Source organism: Thamnophis sirtalis, unplaced genomic scaffold (genome assembly GCF_051295495.1).
Source record: "Thamnophis sirtalis isolate CommonGarterSnake01/CBP01778 unplaced genomic scaffold, rThaSir2_p1.2 scaffold_9, whole genome shotgun sequence".
Classification (NCBI taxonomy): Eukaryota; Metazoa; Chordata; class Lepidosauria; order Squamata; family Natricidae; genus Thamnophis; species Thamnophis sirtalis.
Genome location: NW_028261389.1, coordinates 57,129,785 through 57,148,494, shown reverse-complemented (window position 1 = coordinate 57,148,494; position 18,710 = coordinate 57,129,785). Strand labels below are relative to the sequence as shown.

The window sequence follows — 18,710 nt, the reverse complement described above, 5'->3', positions numbered from 1 at the left end:
GTGGGGTGGGAATGGAGATTTTGCAATATCCTTTCCCTGCCATGCTCACCAAGCCACGGCCACAGAATCGGTAGTAAAAAAAATGAATTTCACCACTGGTTCAGTCCTTCTGTTCATTGAATATAATTGTCCTATATTGTATATTATTGTTTTTATTCTGATATATTCGATTAGTTTGTGACATACAAAGTAGTATTCACAAAGACACTGTGCTTTGTAAAGCATAGTTAAATCTAATGTTTTTCAGTATCACATCTAGATTCTAGACTGAAATTTAGTCCTGGGGCTGGATGATATAGAAAAGGCATTGCCCAAATTCCAACATTTCTAAGAGAAAGCCAATAATTCTAAAATCAGGAGTTTCTACTGAAAGTGAATGTTCTGGTTTGTGTAGTGACTTTGCCAAGTGATTTAGCAGCCTTTGTGCTTTTTGCCTTTGTGGATTTTTTCTATATAAACGGACACCACACTAATTCCTAACTAAGGCCCAGTTTATTGTTAACAACCAAGTGAATTGTTTATGTTACTATGGCTGTTTGGGCCACCTCCAGTTCAGTGGCAGTGAGGAAACAAGTAGAACTTATGGCTGCTTAAATAGGTTTAGTGACAATACCTCTAAGTTGGTTACATTGATTTTCCATGGTACTGCCTGCTTCTTTTAGTGTTTTTTGAACACAAGTGTCAAAACTCTTTTTTTCCCCTTGAGAATCCACTATCTGGGCCTCAAGCAGCAAAATTCTCTGGATCAGCCCTGGGGGTTGGAGAGTTAGCAAACTTCCTCATATTATTTCCAAAATCAGCTGTTTTGTTACAATCCTCTTTACATAGCTTGGCACTTTGGATGCTAAGATTCTTGAGGGCCAACCAATTTGATTCAAGCATACAGAAAAATCTGTCTTAATCACCTTGAAAAAGAAAAGAAACTCTCAGAAAATGCCAGACAGGATCACTAAATCCTTGTGTATCAGTTTGTATATCCAGCTGTTAGGAATCCTCAGAGAGGCAATATGTCATTGGATATTAAGTATCTTTTCTACCTCCCGTGATTCCCTGAAAATAAGGCAGGATCTTATTTTCTTTTGACACCCCCCCCCAAAAAAAATAAGCACTTGGCCTTATTTGTGGGGAGGTCTTATTATTTTTGAGGGGCAGGAGGTGGTGAGTGTGGTCACCTCAAGGCTGCTGCTGTGTTGCAATATTTTCAGGGAGATCTTGGCCTGCAATTCATCCTCAACCAAGACAGGCTTCAATAAACTGGCGTCTTCCCCTGCCCTTTCCACACCCAACCATCTAACAAGATTTACAAAGTATATGTCTTCTGTTGGAGGCAAAGTAGAATGCTCAGTCCTGCATGGGATCAGAGACACTTTCTGTAAGCATAGCCCCTTTTGTCTCTGGTCAGTTTTATCTACCAACAAGTTGGACAGTGAAAGTGTGTGCTGATTTGTAGAGGCGAGATAGCTATACTTTTTCTATCACAAATGTTTCCTTTCTATTCCCCAAGCATTTCTACTCTAGCTCCGTGTAAACAGTGCCCTGCTATAAACACTCATCCATTCTTGTAGGCTGCCTTTTGGAAAAGCACCTTTGGACAACCAGCAGCTGGTAAATTTATGGGGTGGTCTACAATGGAAAGACTAGAGCTTTCCATGGCTTAACCAGATTTATTAAGGTTTAACACTATGGTCCATCTTTGTTTAACATGAAGCTGAAAGTTTATGGGATCATTATGTTCCAAACAGAAAATGGAGGGCTCTGAATGGCTACACTTGTTGTCTGTATAAGGGAAGGGAAGGGAAGGAGGAAGGGAAAGGGTCAGTAAAAGTGATGTTTCTAATTTCCATGATATTATTTTAAAATGTTTTAAGTCTGAACTACAACAAAATGAGGTGTCAGAAGGGAAACATAGCTCAAGAAGGAACCTAGAGCTGAGGCACCATTTACTTAGAAAGACCCAAATGGTTTCTACTGTGGTGGCTGACCGGCGAATGCTGGTTCGCCAGCTAATGAAAAGGAAGCGAAGATAGTGAGATAAACAAGTCCCTCGGTTTATGATAGGCTGCACACGCAGAATCAGGACAGCACCCAGTGGTTCTGAATGGACGCACCAGGGCACCGCTGGCAAGTGTTATGTCAGCATTGTTTTGCAGCCACTTAACCATGCCAGCAGCCCCGCAGTCTTCCGTTGCGTAGCTGCTTTGTAAGTCCCTCTGCTCAAGGCGGCATGTAATCTAAGCCCACAACATCCGACATGGGGATAATATTATCCGACCTCCAAGAGGCCATTTCGAATGAAAGCAATCGGGAAAAAACACCAGGACGGAAAATACACATCAACGGCTCCACCTCCCGGGCTGCAGCTCGGATCTCGGGGCTGGAGGGAGGCGCTCCGCGCTGGGGCCGAAGGAGTTAAGCGGCGGCGGAGGGTGCCGCTGCTGCTGCTGTTGCTGCTGCGGGGGCCGCCGTCGTTCGTTCGGTTCGGCGCCGTTCTCCTCTGCCCAGAGTCGGGGCTCGCTTTGCCAGTGGGAAAATGGCGACGGAGGGAACCAGAGGGGAGCCCGGCTCCAGCGGCCGCGACGATCCAACGGCAGCGGTAGGCGAAGCAGCTCGCGGAGCCCTGCGGGGAGGCGAGCCCGCGTCCTTCTTCCCGCTCGGCCGAGCCCAACCGAAGTGCCGAGGCAGGGCAGGCTTGGAAGGGACGGGAGCCTTGGCGTCCGGCGTGCGGGGCTGGCGAGGCAGAGCGCAGGGAAGGCGCGCGGGGCCCAGAAGGGGCTGGGGGGGAGAGCGCGCCGGCTTAGCTCGCTCCGTCCCCGGAGGGCGTCCTGTCTCCTGCGCTTTTGGGGAGGGGAAGCCTCGGGGAACGCTGAGCGGGAGTTCCGCAGTCCCAGGACTGCCCCCCCGCCCACCCCGGCTTCGATCTCGGCCAAGATAAGAGGATGGGCGCGGGACCCTGCTCGGAGCCGATCCTGGGCACTGCAACATGCGTGGGGAAGAGAGAGCGAGCGCTCGGGGAAATATGGGCGGAGAGCAGGGACTCCTCCAACCACCCTGCTCCGGGTGTCTTTCGATCTAAGGGCGGCCGGTGAGGGTCTCCTCGGAAGGAAAAGGTTAGGCTGGGAGACCCGGAGCTCTTTCTCCCAGGCGGCTCCCCATTGTTCCTCTGCGGCTCTCTAATAGGTCTGGCAACGCGACCTCCTACTTTCCAGTGGGACGGGGCCATCGACGTCCACAACCTGCCGTGCCCCCGGGGTGGACGGGTGATCGGAGCGTCTCAAGGAGCACACACTACTGTCCCTTCTAGGGTTGACGATCGCCCTGCCTCCTCCGCTTTCCATTCGAGTTGCCTTCCCCGCCCCGCCAAGCCTGGGGGTATTGTGCGAAGCCTTCCAGATTTTGGAGCGCGGCGTTGCCTTTCAATCCCTAGCTTTCTCGAATGAGGATCGCTCCAAATTGGGAAGGATACGCTTAATAGGACGGAGGGCGCTCACTGAAGACAGACGGGGAATCAGCCTGCTCGGGCTGTCCTTTCTTCTTTTCCCCGTATAACGTCAGGCAGACATTTCAAAGTGGCAGATCTGGAATGGTCTATCTTTTTTTATATCTTTGCTCGGGGCTTTCTCTCACGCGAATACAAGCTCTTTCAAAATCTCCCCAAATACAGATAATATTAGGTTTGTCACTTTATCAAATATTCAGCTTGGCAGTCTTTCCCATCCAATACCCCTTCTCCACCCCCACCCCACCCCAGTGTCCTAGGCATGCCCTTAATAATTCTATAATTCTTCCCTCAATTTCTAGTTCACTTGTTTATCTGATATAATCTGGTGGCGATTCTACGGAACTGCAGAAAAAAAATCCATGCTTTGATTATTCCCCTGAAAGCTGTAAATCAAAAACCCCTTGTCAGCTGAGCAGCGTGTGTTGCTTGTCCATGAGTTGGAAAAGGTATTTCTCACTAGCACACTTTGAGGGAAAGGAGCAGAAAGTGAGGTTTTATCCCTCCATTTAAGGTTGTTCTTTGGAATTAGTATTGCATTTGCTCCAGTTGGCTCTTTTCGGTAATTAAAGCAAAAACGAAAACAAAATAACCTCAGAGCAGCCTTTCACAGTCTGGTTCTCTTCAGATGTGTTGGAGAGCAGATTCCCAGATTCCTGTGTGGTCTGGAAATCTTGCCCTTGTAGCTCAAGACATTTGGGGGAGGCGGGGGGGGGGGGGGGAGAGAAAGTTGAGGAAATCTGATGAGACGATGGTTATAGAACTTGATCTTTAGACAAAATCTCTAGGGCAATGAGATGATTAAAAAAAGCAGTCAAAAAGAAAAGTAGGTCACACCAGTATTTCCTGCACAAAGCACAGGAACATCAGGATGTGTATATATTCATTCGTACTAAAGACATGAATTTGAGAAACTAAATTGGAATGTGGAATCCACAATACTGATTGTTTGGAAAAATAATTTCTGGGGCTGATGAAAAAGAAATACCAGTTTTAAGTTTTTTAAAATATATAATTCACTGTATTTATTAGTTTTACAATACACATATTTTGATTAAAATCATTAACTTGAAATATTGCTGATCTGCTGAATAGATGCTGGGGTAGCAATAGAGTTACCCTGCTGAATGGATTGTTCCCACCTAAAGCCAGGCAAGCTTCATAAAATAAATATTCAAGTACTGTATTTAGGAAAGGAGAAAAATGCCATTGAAATCCATGATCCATCCAGTCAAGTCCACCTGACCTATCAGTGCTTTTTGCCTGCAGGATTAGGCTTCATGTAGAACTATTTCTTTCTGACTCTTGCATGGAAATGCTTGTAATTGAACTTGGGATCAAAGTGCGCTATAATTAAACTAAGGTCCCTTTCCATATTGCAGAATGAATTAAACATATATGTAGATGACATTAGCAATGCACTATGAAAGTGGAAACATACTTTATATACAGAAAGTCAAGGTATGGAAATGGATTTCTACATGTAGAAGGAAATTTTCCTGCCTATGCACCCACCCACATCCTCCCAGTATAAGTCTTCTGATCTGTTCCGGAGAGGCTTACCATCCTCTGGAGCCAAAGAATGGGGAATTTATCAGCAGTCAGGTATCATTAGATCCTATCCCTGGAAGGCTATTTATAAGCAGTTCCCTACTAAAGGTTGCTGCCTTGATCAATGAAGTATTTTCATTCTTATAACTAGTGCCTTTAAATTAACATAAAAAGAGAGCCAGCTCCAGTCATAATGGCATTTTTAAAAAAACTGGGGGGACAGGGGACGATCACATCTTGGACTAAGCCTCATTGCTATGAGTGGAACTTGTATCTCATTAACTGTACCTAAGATTGGCCTATACAACAGTTACTGGTGTTTTGTATTGAAGAAAAGCTGATTTCTTTATTAATAGCTAAATTTTGTATTGTTGGCCAGGTCTCATACTGTTTTGCAATTTAGCAGTTATCTTTCTACCATTGGGCTTTCAAATGAACTGAAATTTGACTTGGTTTTTACAGAATCTAGCAATATCATGTTATAAACGGGGGGGGGAGCAATTGTTGGACAGCACCCTTCTTTTGTTATTAAAGTTTTGGGATAAGAATACCATTTTGAATTTGTTAGCCCTCAATGTTTTATTCTGGCTCCTGCTTCAAAACATATTAATAAAGGAAAAACCAAACAGAACCCAGTAAGTTTTAGCAACAATGTTAGCAGGGTTTTGCTGGGGAAAAATGTATAGAATATTATGAAAAAATAACTCTGCCTTTGAATGTCAGCAGGAAATTTATGACTGGGAGAGGAGTGAAGAGGAAAGCTTTTTTAATAGACATATTTGGGAATGAAGCCAAAATTCTTCCCAATCTATGTTTTCCTGAACTAAGCAAAGCTTAGTTGGGGGTGGGTGGGAGGGGGGTTGCAAACCTTAGTATCTGCTTTGTTTCCATGGTAATACTGACAAGGGAAAAACATGAAGCCATGATTCACCCCCTCACACCTACAAGAAGCTCTAAGACACCTTCTCAGAAAAACATCTCTAGAAACTGTCCTGGAGGGTTGATGTCCCCATGATGTCAGACAGGCACAGGTTTCTCATTCCGCCTTCTCAAAAGGAACACAGGTTGGATGCTTTCCTGGTGCCTTTTAACAAGACATTACGAAATCTGCAGCAGAGCGGATTATAAGGAGATACAGTAGTATAGTAACTGGATTTTCTTCAAGACAGATTCTGATTTTTTACATGAGATGAGCAACCTTTGGTTTTTCAGAGGTTTCAGCATCCACAGCGTCCACTGGTCCTTGGCCATGTTGGTTGCCACTGATAGGATTACCTTCATGTGATTTATGAAGTCACATTTCCTGAGTAACAACAATGCTAATTATTGCTCCATTGCATAGGAAAGTTCTTGACTGTGCTAATTCCACATGCCCCCCATGTGAAATTTGTTTTAAAAAATTTGCATGCAACTATTCATATGTAGTGATGGTACTATGTGCTACAGATTTTTCAAGAAGCTTGTTTCTCTTGGTTTCTATTTTATAATAAGAATATAATAATCTGCCTGAAACTGCTTGTGAGCTATAGTTCAAGGATTGTTTCAATCACTACATTATATAACAGAGCTGCTGCTTTCTTATAGTCATAGGCATTGTCAATTGATGCTAATTAGTTTACAGTAAATTAATTCACTATTAAGTTAATGCAGGTATTTCTGGATTTTAACTTTTTCAGAGACTGTACAGATCTGTGAATTGCAATTTTTTCCCCAAATCCCCTCTTGGGAATCCATCCTTATTTTACAGACTCTCATGTGGTACCTTTTCATGGATCTGATTATATTGCAGTAAATTCTAGACATATTCTAGAACCACAGAATGTGGAGGGGTTTTATGTAGAAACATAAGAAGGGGATTTCTGGTCCTAAGTGCTATGTCTCCTGATGGTCAGTTCCATGCACTTAGAGATTTATAAGAATTAGCAAGAAAATTCTCTCTTAGTTCTCTGGCTGACATTCTGCAGTAGTGATTTTATATTGCCTGTGATTCAAACAGTGATTTTATATTGCCTGTGATTCAAACGGTGGCACACAGCAATCTAGATTAGAATCAATTGTCTTTTCTGAATAATTGGTCTAATTCTCTTTGAAACTAGTGTTAGGGGCAACATCACATCGTGGCACGACATAACCGCGAACGTCAAGCGCGCCGACAACACCGCGGTGCTAAAACCGCGATGTCAAAAGCGCGCCGACAACAGCGCACCGACAACAGTGCGCCGACAGAAGCGCGATTTAACTTAAGGTAAGGTTTAGGGTTAGGTTTAGGGTTAGGTTTAGGGTTAGGTTTAGGGTTAGGTTTAGGGTTAGGTTTAGGGTAGGTTTAGGGTAGGTTTAGCGTTAGGGTTAGGTTTAGGGTTATTTTTAGGGTTATGTTACAGCGCGCTTCTGTCAGCGCGCTGTTGTCGGCGCGCTGTTGTCGGCGCGCTGTTGTCGCGTGGTTTTGACGGTGCGGTTTTGTCACCGCGCTTTAGTCACACACGCTTTAGTCTACCGCGGTTTTGTGGTGGAACCACATCACATAGGATAGCAATAGCAATAGCAGTAGACTTATATACCGCTTCATAGGCCTTTCAGGCCTCTCTAAGCGGTTTACAGAGAGTCAGCATATTGCCCCCAACAATCTGGGTCCTCATTTTACCCACCTCGGAAGGATGGAAGGCTGAGTCAACCCTGAGCCGGTGGGATTTGAACCGCTGACCTGCTGATCTAGCAGTAGCCTGCAGTGCTGCATTTAACCACTGCGCCACCTTGGCTCTTATGGCAGCAATTTCCAACAAATTCTTGCTTCACAAAGAGCAGAGACCAAATTTTTAAGGCAATATTTCTCTCAACCTTGGCAACTTCAAGATAAGTGGACTTCAACTCCCAGAATTTCCCAGCCAGCAGTGTAGCTGGAGAATTCTGGGAATTGAAGACCATGTAATTTGAGGTTGGCAAAATTCAGAAACATTACTACAGGGACATTGAGCTGAGAATATATATGTATGTATGAATGTGTGTGTGTTGTGTGTGTGTGTGTGTGTGTATACATACATATATACATACATACATACATACATACATACAGCCATATGCTATCCTGCAGTTGCACTTTGCAAAAAACATGGTGAACAAACTTTTTTCTATGGCACTTGTCCTTAGCTTCACTGGGAAAGTCTTGATAAGTTTTCATGGTTTATTTAAATATAATTGGTTGCACATGTGAATCTTGCAATAATATGCATACAATCCCTAATCATGGAACCAGCAGACAGTAGTCAATGTTCTTCAGAAGAAAGCAAGACTTTTCATTCTTTTCAAAATAAAATGGCAAAAATATTGTGATCTTATTGCCTCCTCCATCAGTGCCATCACACATTTATGTTAGGTCTACAGTTACAGACTTTGTATATAATACATCTTGGTTTTATGAAAGATGTCCTTGACACTTAGGTAGTATACTAACAGTGTACTTGAAGCATCTTGCAGACTGGGAATGTAGCTGACATCTATTTTGGATTCATTATAAAGTTGCACCATGGAAAAGCAGATGTGTTATTTTGATTTTACTCTTGCTTTGAAACACCTAATTAGGTCAACTAGCAATAAGGGCTTTATATGTAGTTTGAAAGCTTGCACTGAACAGAATTGCATCGGCAAGAATTGTAAGATGGGTATGGGTTAAATATCCCATTTATGATTTATTTTAATACCTGTAAATAACTACTTAAAGGTTATATTTTGTAGATATGGGGCTATCGGCCTGCAATCTTCCAGGTTCTTGCAACTCAGATCTGATTTTTATATAAATCACCAGCAAACACGCTCTTTCATATAAACCATAAGTACTTGTTTCCTAAATAATATGTTGGCTGCAGCTATTATTCCCAACCTTACCCATGCAATTCAGATAAGAATGCACTGAAATGCATTTGGGGCTACAGCTAATGGTTGCATATGTATATGTATATGTATATGTATATGTATATGTATATGTATATGTATATGTATATGTATATGTATATGTATATGTATATGTATATGTATATGTATATGTATATGTATATACCTGGATCAGCTATCACAAGCTGCAGATGGGAAACATCAGCAGCTATCAAAATACTGAGTTTGACAGACCAGTGATTTCACTGAATGCACAGTATCTTTTTTGATGTTCTTAAAAGGACTGTGGCGCAGGAAGGAAACTCCTCTTTTCTACTTAATTGTGAATATAACAAGATAGCACAAAGCTGTTAACAGCCCATCTCAAGTGTTCAATGACCTTGAGAATGTACCTGTTTAATATTATTCATACTATGGTTTAACAATGTAAATAGAACCAGCAGAAGTGTAAAAATGTCTTACTGAGCATTTTCATTTTTCTTCTAAAACCTACTAGATTTATACACAGGATTTTCAGATTTCTTATGAAGACCTTGCTGTGCTAAATGTTTAATATATTTAGACGTTTCTAGGTAGGCTGATTCTGGCACAGATGTTATCCTTGTGTTATATTGGCACAGTGCTTGCTGCAAACATACTTTGATTTTTCCCCCCCAGCACAGGTGAGCTTTTAATGATGCTCAAGAGCAGGAACAGACCTTCCCATAGGAAATAAAAGCTATTATAAATGCACCTACTTTCCTTTTCAAGAACTTTATCTACCACCCATTCTGACAATTTCAAATCAGCTTCTTTTATTTTGCCACTTTTGAAGTCTTGGGAATGATTTGTCAAATAACTTGGTGGAGAGCACTAGGAAAAAATAATATCCCCAAAGGAATAAGTTTGAAGAAGAAATGAAGAACTGTAGTTATACTTTTGTTCCTTTTAAGCAACTGAAATCTACTGTTCTGAAATTCAGAATAACAGAATATACTTTGAAGAGAATTTGCAATAATCTTGCCCTACTCTAAATAATAACAAGATGGAAGCAAAGAAAATAGGAAAACTCTCTTTGATATCATGCAGTTGCCTGAATTCTACAGTCCAAATTTAGTAGCTATAAGTATGTAGCCTTTTTCATGGATATGCAGACTCTTTACCCATCTGAATGTGCAATCTGTCATTAATGTAGCATATTAAATGAGCTGACCCATACCTCTCTACACTAGCAAACTCTACATTGCTGTATAAATAAAACATATGTCACCATTCATATACATGACTGCAATAAACTCCTTGAAGCTAAACTTGTTACTGAGCAAACATGAATAAATTGCTGAGTGAAAAGTTATCAAAGATTATCATAATCTGCCATCTCAATTATAACCCCTGTCCAATATCAATAGCATGGACAGGACTTAATTGTCAGGTGAGTGCAGATATATTGTCATAAATTACTGGTGCATTTGTGCATGTCTGTAAGGCTTGGCAGTGAAGTCACCAGGAGGCATCTGGTTATTAATGAAACTATATATATAGGTTCGATTCCCAGCAAGGGTATGGCTAGCTGATGAGAGCTAAATAGCTTGAAACAGATCTATACTAGTCTCCCTTTATTTATTTATCAGCACAAATATAACATTATATATATATATATATATATATATATATATATATATATATATATATATATATATATATATATATATATATATATATATATATATATATATATATATATTACTGATTGTTTCTTTGAATTGAATATACTATATTACATAAAATGATGTAACAACTAAAACTGTTCTGTAATAGTACAGAAAAAATTACATAATATTCCTATATAATATATTTCTATCAAAGGCTGAAATACCTCCAGTGTTATAGTAGCTGCAGGATCACAAATCACACAAAAGCTAATATGAAGAGAGAAAAATGTTTAAGGTGTGCTGAAAGACAAGAGAAAATGCATGTCCCTGCGAAGAGGAGGTCAGAGAACCTGTGTATTTGTTGATACAGCTGCCTTGGCTCAGAATAAGGCAACCTAGGGCCCTCCAGATGTTGTGGATTGCAAGTCTGATAATTTGAATTGCTAACGCAGTAAAATTCTAGGTAGGTTTGTTGTGAAGTCAATTCAACAAAATTTACTTTCCTGTTAAGTACACTTAGGTTTCTAGACATTAACTTAGTCCTTAGAATCAAAAAATAAATAAATAAGGAAACAATTGGTCCATTGCTGGGAGAAAGTGGCAAGAAGGTGACAAGCAACAGGGAGAAAGCAGAACTATTTAACTCATGTTTTGTATCTGTCTTTACACAAAGGGATAAAACATCCAACATATCAAAAACAGCACCAGAAAAATCAGATTAGGAACACACGTTGAAATAGGGAAGAAAATGGTGAGTGAGCTCCTGTCTACCCTAGATGAGTTCAAATCACCAGGACCATCCAGATTACACCCCAGGGTTCTGAAGGAACTGGCAGACGAGATCTCAGAACCACTGAACTATATCTTTCAGAGATCCTGGAGCACCGGGGAACTGCCAGAGAACTGGAAAAGAGCTGATGTGGTTCCCATCTTCAAAAAAGGGGAAAAAACAGATCCAGGAAACTACAGACCTATCAGCCTGACCTCAATACCAGGAAAGATTCTGGAAAAAATAGTCAAGCAACATAGATTTAAAAAGAACCCCAATGGTAGTAAGCAACAGTGGACAGGTGAACAATTTAAGTTTGAAGATGTGTGATGAAATCAAATAGATAAAATGTAATCTTTATTGTATATGGTATCTGATCCTAATATGAACAAGTAACCACCAGGAAATCAATCAATATGAATATTAGATTTAAACAACTCTACTTCAGAATATTGAATTATAAATATACTTAGTGAGAAAATAAAAAATCCATTCAAAGTGTCTTGGAACTGGATTGATTTTATTGCATTATAACTTTATTCTTATTTAAACATGCAAATGGAATAATCTAGCAATTACAAATCTTATATTCATCTTGCAAATAAAGTCTTAATCAGATAGGATTTCTGAATATATTTGCTAATATAAAGAAGGTAGGTCCCATGGAAAATGCACCACCATACACACAAAGCAGAAGGCTTTAGTGAGCAAGATTTTGTTTTGTTTTGTTTTATTTTCCCAATCACTGATTCAGACAATTCAACAAATAAGTTTAAGACCGGCCTTGAGTGACTGTATAATTAGAATGGTGTAATTACATATTTAAATAAATATTTCCGGAATAGGCACTTTTGGGGACTATAAAAACATAAAGTGCTATCCAGGATTCCTCCTTGCTGTAAGCCAAAGTCAGAAACTGCAATATAGAAAGTCAGTAGTAAAAGGTCCAACCTTTTAGTATAGATATTTTAAAAGACTTCGAAATCATGTCTGTCTTCAATGACCAAGCAAAATATATGGCCACAGTACTTCCTGTGTTTTCCCAACATGGCAGGTCTTTAATGTGTAGAAAAACACCTTGGGTTCTGTTTAGCTTCATGGTAGTTATGGTTTTTGAGATCTTCATGTAGCCAGGAAACCTCAAACTGCTTACCTACTTCTTAGAAACAGTGTGACTTGAATTATATATGTGCCTTAGACTCTCCTACATGGAAGATGAGCAGAGATTAGCTCCTGTATTTACTGAGAGTTTTATTGATGTTTTATTGCAGTGGGATTACTTGCTGTTTCTAGGAGCATTAAAAGCTAGATGTAAGACATGAATCAATCCAAGCTTTCCACTGTGGGGTGGATAGCTGTCAAAGCAAACCCATCATAATATATGGCATTCTCAAATACATTGGCATTTATGTAGCCACAATTATTAGTGGATAAACAAGGAAAAAGTAAAACATTCAAGTTGAGCTGAATCCCTGATGAATTATTGCAGTTTCTTGATCATTTTGGAATTGTTCAGTTTCTTGCTTGCTGAAACTGAAACTTACAAATGAACCTTGTTGCAGGAATAATTTTATTTTACTACTTCATTAGATGGAACATCTTCGTCGAACCTCATTTATTTACTTTTATTTTGCAGAAAAGAGAATTCGATTTGGACAGCCTCAGCAAATCAGAATTGAGGATGCTTCTGAGTATTTTAGAAGGGGAGTTGGAAGCACGAGATCTCGTGATTGAAGCTTTGAGGGTATGTCACTTATTTATTTATTATAGATACATTTTTCAGTCTAGAACAAAAAGTGTTGCTCAGATGTAGTAAAGATTCTATTAATTATAGATGTATAACTAAATTGCAGTAGCAGAATGAAGGGTACTTGATGAACTTTGGAATTTTTGTTCAGGCTCCAGGATTGTTGGCATAGTGTTAAGGCAAGATCTTTCAAAAGATTATGCTGCAAAGTTTGATTAAACAATACACTAATAATGAAGACAAAAATACTGGGCATGTTTTACTATGGTCAAATCCTTTGAGGTTCATAAATTCAAGTACCATTTGGATTTCTTGAAAAATCTAGTAAGCTAATTTATCAAAATCTTGCAAATTACTACCAAAATAATTTTTGTATATACTGTATTTTTCAGAGTATAAGACGCACCCTTTTTCCTCAAAAAAGAGGTTGAAAATCTGGGTGCGTCTTATACATTGAATACAGCATTTTTTTGCCTCCTGAACCCCCCCTTTACCAAAATGGCCATGCATAGCCTTATAGAGGCTTTCAAAGAGCTCCTGGGGGCTGGGGAGGGTAGAAATGAGTAAAATATGGGCCATTTTTTGCCCCCCCAGCAGCATGCTCTAAGCCTCCATAAGGCTATGCATGCAATTTTTTTTTGACAGAAAATGGGCCCATTTTCGCAAAAAATGGGCAGTTTTTTGCTCATTTTTGCCCCCACAGGAGCACTCTGCAAGCCCTCCCCCAAGGCTATTAATGCCTTTTCTTTAAAAAAAAACCTGCCCATTTTCACGAAAAATGGGCCGTTTTGGGGAGGTTTGCAGACTGTAAAAACTTTTTTTCCCCTTTCAGAAACCTCTTTAGTTAAAGTGATGGATTAGAATTAGATTGATAAAGTGCTGTGCCAGCAGAACAAAGTCTTAGGTGCTGCAGATTGTCAGTGATTTCTTTGGCCATCACATGGATATATACACCTGGAAACCTCTCCCTACCTACCTATCTCTTTCTATTTCTCTCTCTCTATCCCTCTACCTACCTACCTACACCCTCTCTCTCCCTACCTACCTACTGTATTTCTCTATTTCTCTCTCTCTATATATATATATTTCTCTCTCTATTTCTCTCTCCCTTTATCTACCTACCTAACTACTCTCCCTCCCTCCCTACTGTATTTCTCTCTCTATCCCTCTATCTACCTATCTACTTTTTTTTTTAATTTGCCTCTTCAAAACCTTGGTGCGTCTTATACTCCAGTGTGTCTTATACTCTGAAAAATATGGCAACTAAAATCTTTTTCACACCCATTCTCTTTCCCACCTCACTCCCTCTGGAATCTCTTCTGTAATAGCTTTGTTTCCCACCTGAATTGCCTTAGTGCCACCTCTGTATTTCCTAAATCTGTACGCATTTCATCACAACCAGATGATTTTTGGGACTGGGGTGGGGTAGGGGAAATCTCTTTTTTAATGAATGGATAGAAACCATACACTCCATAGAGGAACAAAGCGTGAAGGTTTATTCTGGTTGCTACTAGAATGGCAACTAAAATTCTCAGCACCAACTACTGACAGTTAAGCTTCTTCTGCCTGTCTATATGTGGTTGTTCCATCTTGATTAATTAGTGTGGGCTGTGATGTCTTGTATTGTTTTATATTTTATTTTATTTTTATTTTTGTTGACTCCTGGCAACTGCCTGCCCTTCAAATTTTTTGGTAAGATTTCAGAAATGGTTTGCCTTTGCCTGCTTCCTAGAACTGAGAAATTCTGACTAGTCCCATGTCACCCAGCTGAGTTTGTGCTTACATTGTAATCCCGACTCCTGGTTTCTAACCTAGTGCCATAACCATTTCCCCAGACTGGCTCTCTATTCTGGACTGTGATAGAAACAGCTAAATAAATAGTGAGAATCCTGTGTAATGTTTCTATTTGCAGATGTGGATTTTCTGAACAGAACTGAAGGGGCATCCCCCTCCCCACTCTTGCAGTCCATCATTTTTGCATCTCCTTGCATGAAATGGAATGTGTCCCATAGACACTTTTGCATAAGAAGATTCTATTAACTACTTGAAAAGATTACTCTAATTTAAGTTTTAAGTGACAATACTTCATTTGCCTATAATGGCTTTTCATATCCACTGATCTCTGTATCATTCCAATTTTAGTATATGTGCTGCTGAAGCAGTGGTGGGTTGCTAATCCCGTTCCAACCAAACCGGTTGGAATGGGGCCGGCGGCATCCTCGTGCACGTGCGCAGTTCACACATGTGTCTTAGCGCCTGCGCGATGCTCCAGCTGCTCGCGGAGAATCGCACAGGCGCTGTATGTGCCATCCAGCTGCTCGCGGAGAATCGCACAGGCGCTGCATGTGCCATGCGCCTGCGTGGAAGCGCAGAAGCCTTCAAAGACCAGTAAGGAACGCAGGCAGGCGGGTGGGCCCTTCGCTGTTCCCGGAAGTTACTTACTTCCGGGTTCGCCGACCAACTGGTTCGCAGGGACTGCCGCGAACTGGTTGAAACCCACCCCTGTGCTGAAGTGAGCACAGATATCCACTGATCTCTGATTTCTCTGCTTCAACTATCATTATTTCACTTTACCATACCTATTAGGTTCAAAATAAATTTCTTCTAAATTATAATCTCTGTCAGATTGAAATCTTATGTTTAAAAAAAATCCTTCCACATCCTGAATATTTTTGCATTTTACTTAACAGAGGTATTCACTGACATTATCTGATTCTCTTCTGTTGTGAGTTTTTATGGGGTTTTTTATATTTAATTTTGTGCAACCAAGCAGGCAACACAAGTCAATCACGGTTAATTTAGGAAACAAATGAATGTTTTTGTCATAAGTTATCTGCCAGCAAGAAGAATCATATATGGAAATTGTTTCAGACCTCAGAATACTCAAAATGTGATAATTGGATGTGGCAGTTATATGTCATTCTGAATTTACCGGTATAAACAATTGTCATTGTTTTGGAGTTACATATGATATTTGAGATAAGTCCCATGGGATGAATGAGATTTCTTCCCGAATTTACATAGAATTTAAAAAGGAATTTCTTAAACAGTTACTTCTATCATCCTCTGTAAAAACAACCTCAAAGTATACCTATGTGAATTGCCTTTTCATAAAGGTTTAATTTTGAACATATTATTGGTAAATGTGGGAGACTGTGTTGAGGAGATGGGGGAGAAGGATAACTCTAGATCAGTGTTTCCCAACCTTGGCAACTTGAAGATGTCTGGACCTCAACTCCCAGAATTCCCCAGCCATTTGCTGGCTGGGGAATTCTGGGAGTTTAAGTCCTGACATCTTCATGTTGCCAAGGCTGGGAAACACTGCTCTAGACCCAAACGAGCAGCAGATGGAAGAGGCCCTTTATGGCTTATCAGAGAAACCAATTCTTAGCTTGTCATGAAAAGAGTCTAGGAAAAAGAAATGAAAAAGCTTCAGAGACATTAATGAACTCACTAATTAAAGAGAGCTGGAGTTTTCCTACCTCAGTCTTATTCTATACTCTTAATTCTTGGCAGTAAAACAAATTAAAGAAAGTCTGTGTGAATCTTGCTTCCTGAGCTATGTTCTGCAGTGAAGGGCTTTATAGTAAGATTCAGGGGAATTTTGCACTTTGGGGAGGCAATGTTTTCATCTGAGTCCCTATGAGTTGTGAGCTATAATTAGTTCTCAGTAAGCTTTCTACCATGTTTGTATCATGTTAATACAAGGGTATTGAAAGGGAGATGTCAGACTATCTAGTGTGACATTTAAACAATTTTCTTCTCACAAATATATAGGATTGTGGTATTTAAAATGATATTTGTCACTAGCAGAGTAAACAGATTTTCTTTAGAGTCACTTTTCAGGGTTCAGGTGAGCTAGGTAGCATATAAATTTAATAAATTCATAAAATAAATAATGCATGCTGTGAATAACTAGCACATGAATATAATCCATCTAAAAGACTTATATTGTGCCACAGCATGAGCCACAACTCTGGGTAATTCACCAGCAACAAAAGAAACAGGACAAACCAAAGACAGTAAAATTGACCCTAGTGTTGGACCAACCTTCTCCAATGCATCAATAAAGACAATTTTCAAGCTGCATAATATTGACCCTATCCCAATGCTAAGTAACAGCCAGCTTTTTATGGTCTTCTAGAAGTGTACGAAGGGGATGCATCGCAGAGGGGGAAAGTGTTTCACAAGACATGGGCTGCTATGGACTGCCCTCTCCCCATAGATGCAGATTTAAGGGGGAACAAAAAAACAGAGTTTGGAGCCCAGTCCCCTGCTCAGGCTGAAAATCCTATAGAGATGACAGACAATGGGTTGTCCAATTTCTTCTCAAACCCCCCCAGAACATCTGGAGGCAAGTCATTCTACTGATTAATTGTTCTCACTGTCAGGAAAATTTCTCTTATTTCTCTCCTTAATTATTGCTCCTTCTCTTGTCTTCTTGTGCTTTGAAAAGTAAGTTGACTCCCCTCTTCTTTGTGGCAGCCCCTTAGATTAAGGTGACCAGATTTTCAGATTGGTAAAGAGGGACACTATTGACCGGGGGGGGGGGGAGGGCTTGATTAAAAATTTTATATTTTGTCAAACATGACCCAGGGCACTAAAACCATCAGAAATATGAATCTGTTGCCAAACATCAAAATTTTGTTCACGTGACCATGAGGATGCTGCAACTGCTAAGTGTGAAAATGGTCGCTAAGTGTGAAAATGGTCATCAGACACTTTTTTCAATGCCATTGTAACTTTGATCACTAAATGAACTGTTTGAAAGTTAAGGCTAGCTTGCATTATAATGCCTTATGCTGGCTTACATTTTCAAGAGAGAGAAGCTAAACTCCTTGTTAGAATTGAAATAGAAATGAATAGAGTAGAGTAAAATAGAATAGAATAGTTTATTAGCCAAGTGTGATTGGACACACAAGGAATTTGTCTTTGGTGAATATGGTCTCAGTGTACATAAAGAAAAATGAAATAGTAAGATAGTGGGATCCTTGCTGCACCAAGCTCAGAAAGCAGCGATCCCACAATCTCCTCCACATCTCCTCTTTCTGAAAGAGGAGGTGGGGGTGGGGGATCCTTGCTCACCAAGCTCAGAAACCAGCGATCCCAGATCTGCCCCACACCTCCTCTTTCCGAAAGAGGAGGAGGTGGGGAGATCCTTGCTCACCAAGCTCAGAAACCAGCGATCCCACGATCTGCCCCACACCTCCTCTTTCGGAAAGAGGAGGAGGTGGAGTGTGGGATACTTGCTCACCAAGTTCAGAAAACAGCGATCCCACGATCTCCCACATCTCCTCTTTCTCCCCTTCATTCTCTTTTTGGGGGGAAGTAGGAGAAAGGACAAAAAGGAGAAAGAGGGAGAAATGGCTGCAGGGAGAGCGGCACCTGAGAGAAGTGGGCAAAAAAAGAAAAAAAAGAAAAACCTTCCAACGGCTGAGCCTCTTGGCCCGGGACCGAACCTTCTCCTTGCCGCGCTGCCTGCAGAAAAATGGTGTGCATCAGTGCACGCACGCACAGGAAGGGAGGGAGCAAGCGGAGAGAGGGAAACCACTGCCCTCTAAAGGCCACATCGGGAATGATACTTCAGAGAAATAAAAACTTTTTTTTTAAACGGCGTCCTTTTTAAAATTG

General features: G+C 40.5%; 1 protein-coding gene across 1 annotated transcript in view; it reads left to right on the top strand.

Moving 5' to 3' along the window:
- The first annotated feature begins 2,194 nt into the window (after nt 1-2,194).
- Nucleotides 2,195-18,710, top strand: part of CTTNBP2 (cortactin binding protein 2) — a 125,084-nt gene continuing 108,568 nt past the window's right edge. Inside the window, exons 1-2 of the mRNA XM_087723645.1 lie at nt 2,195-2,593; nt 12,969-13,076. Of these exons, the coding sequence (XP_087579771.1) occupies nt 2,531-2,593; nt 12,969-13,076 (171 nt within the window). The 5' untranslated portion in view covers nt 2,195-2,530. The remainder of the gene's footprint in view (nt 2,594-12,968; nt 13,077-18,710) is intronic.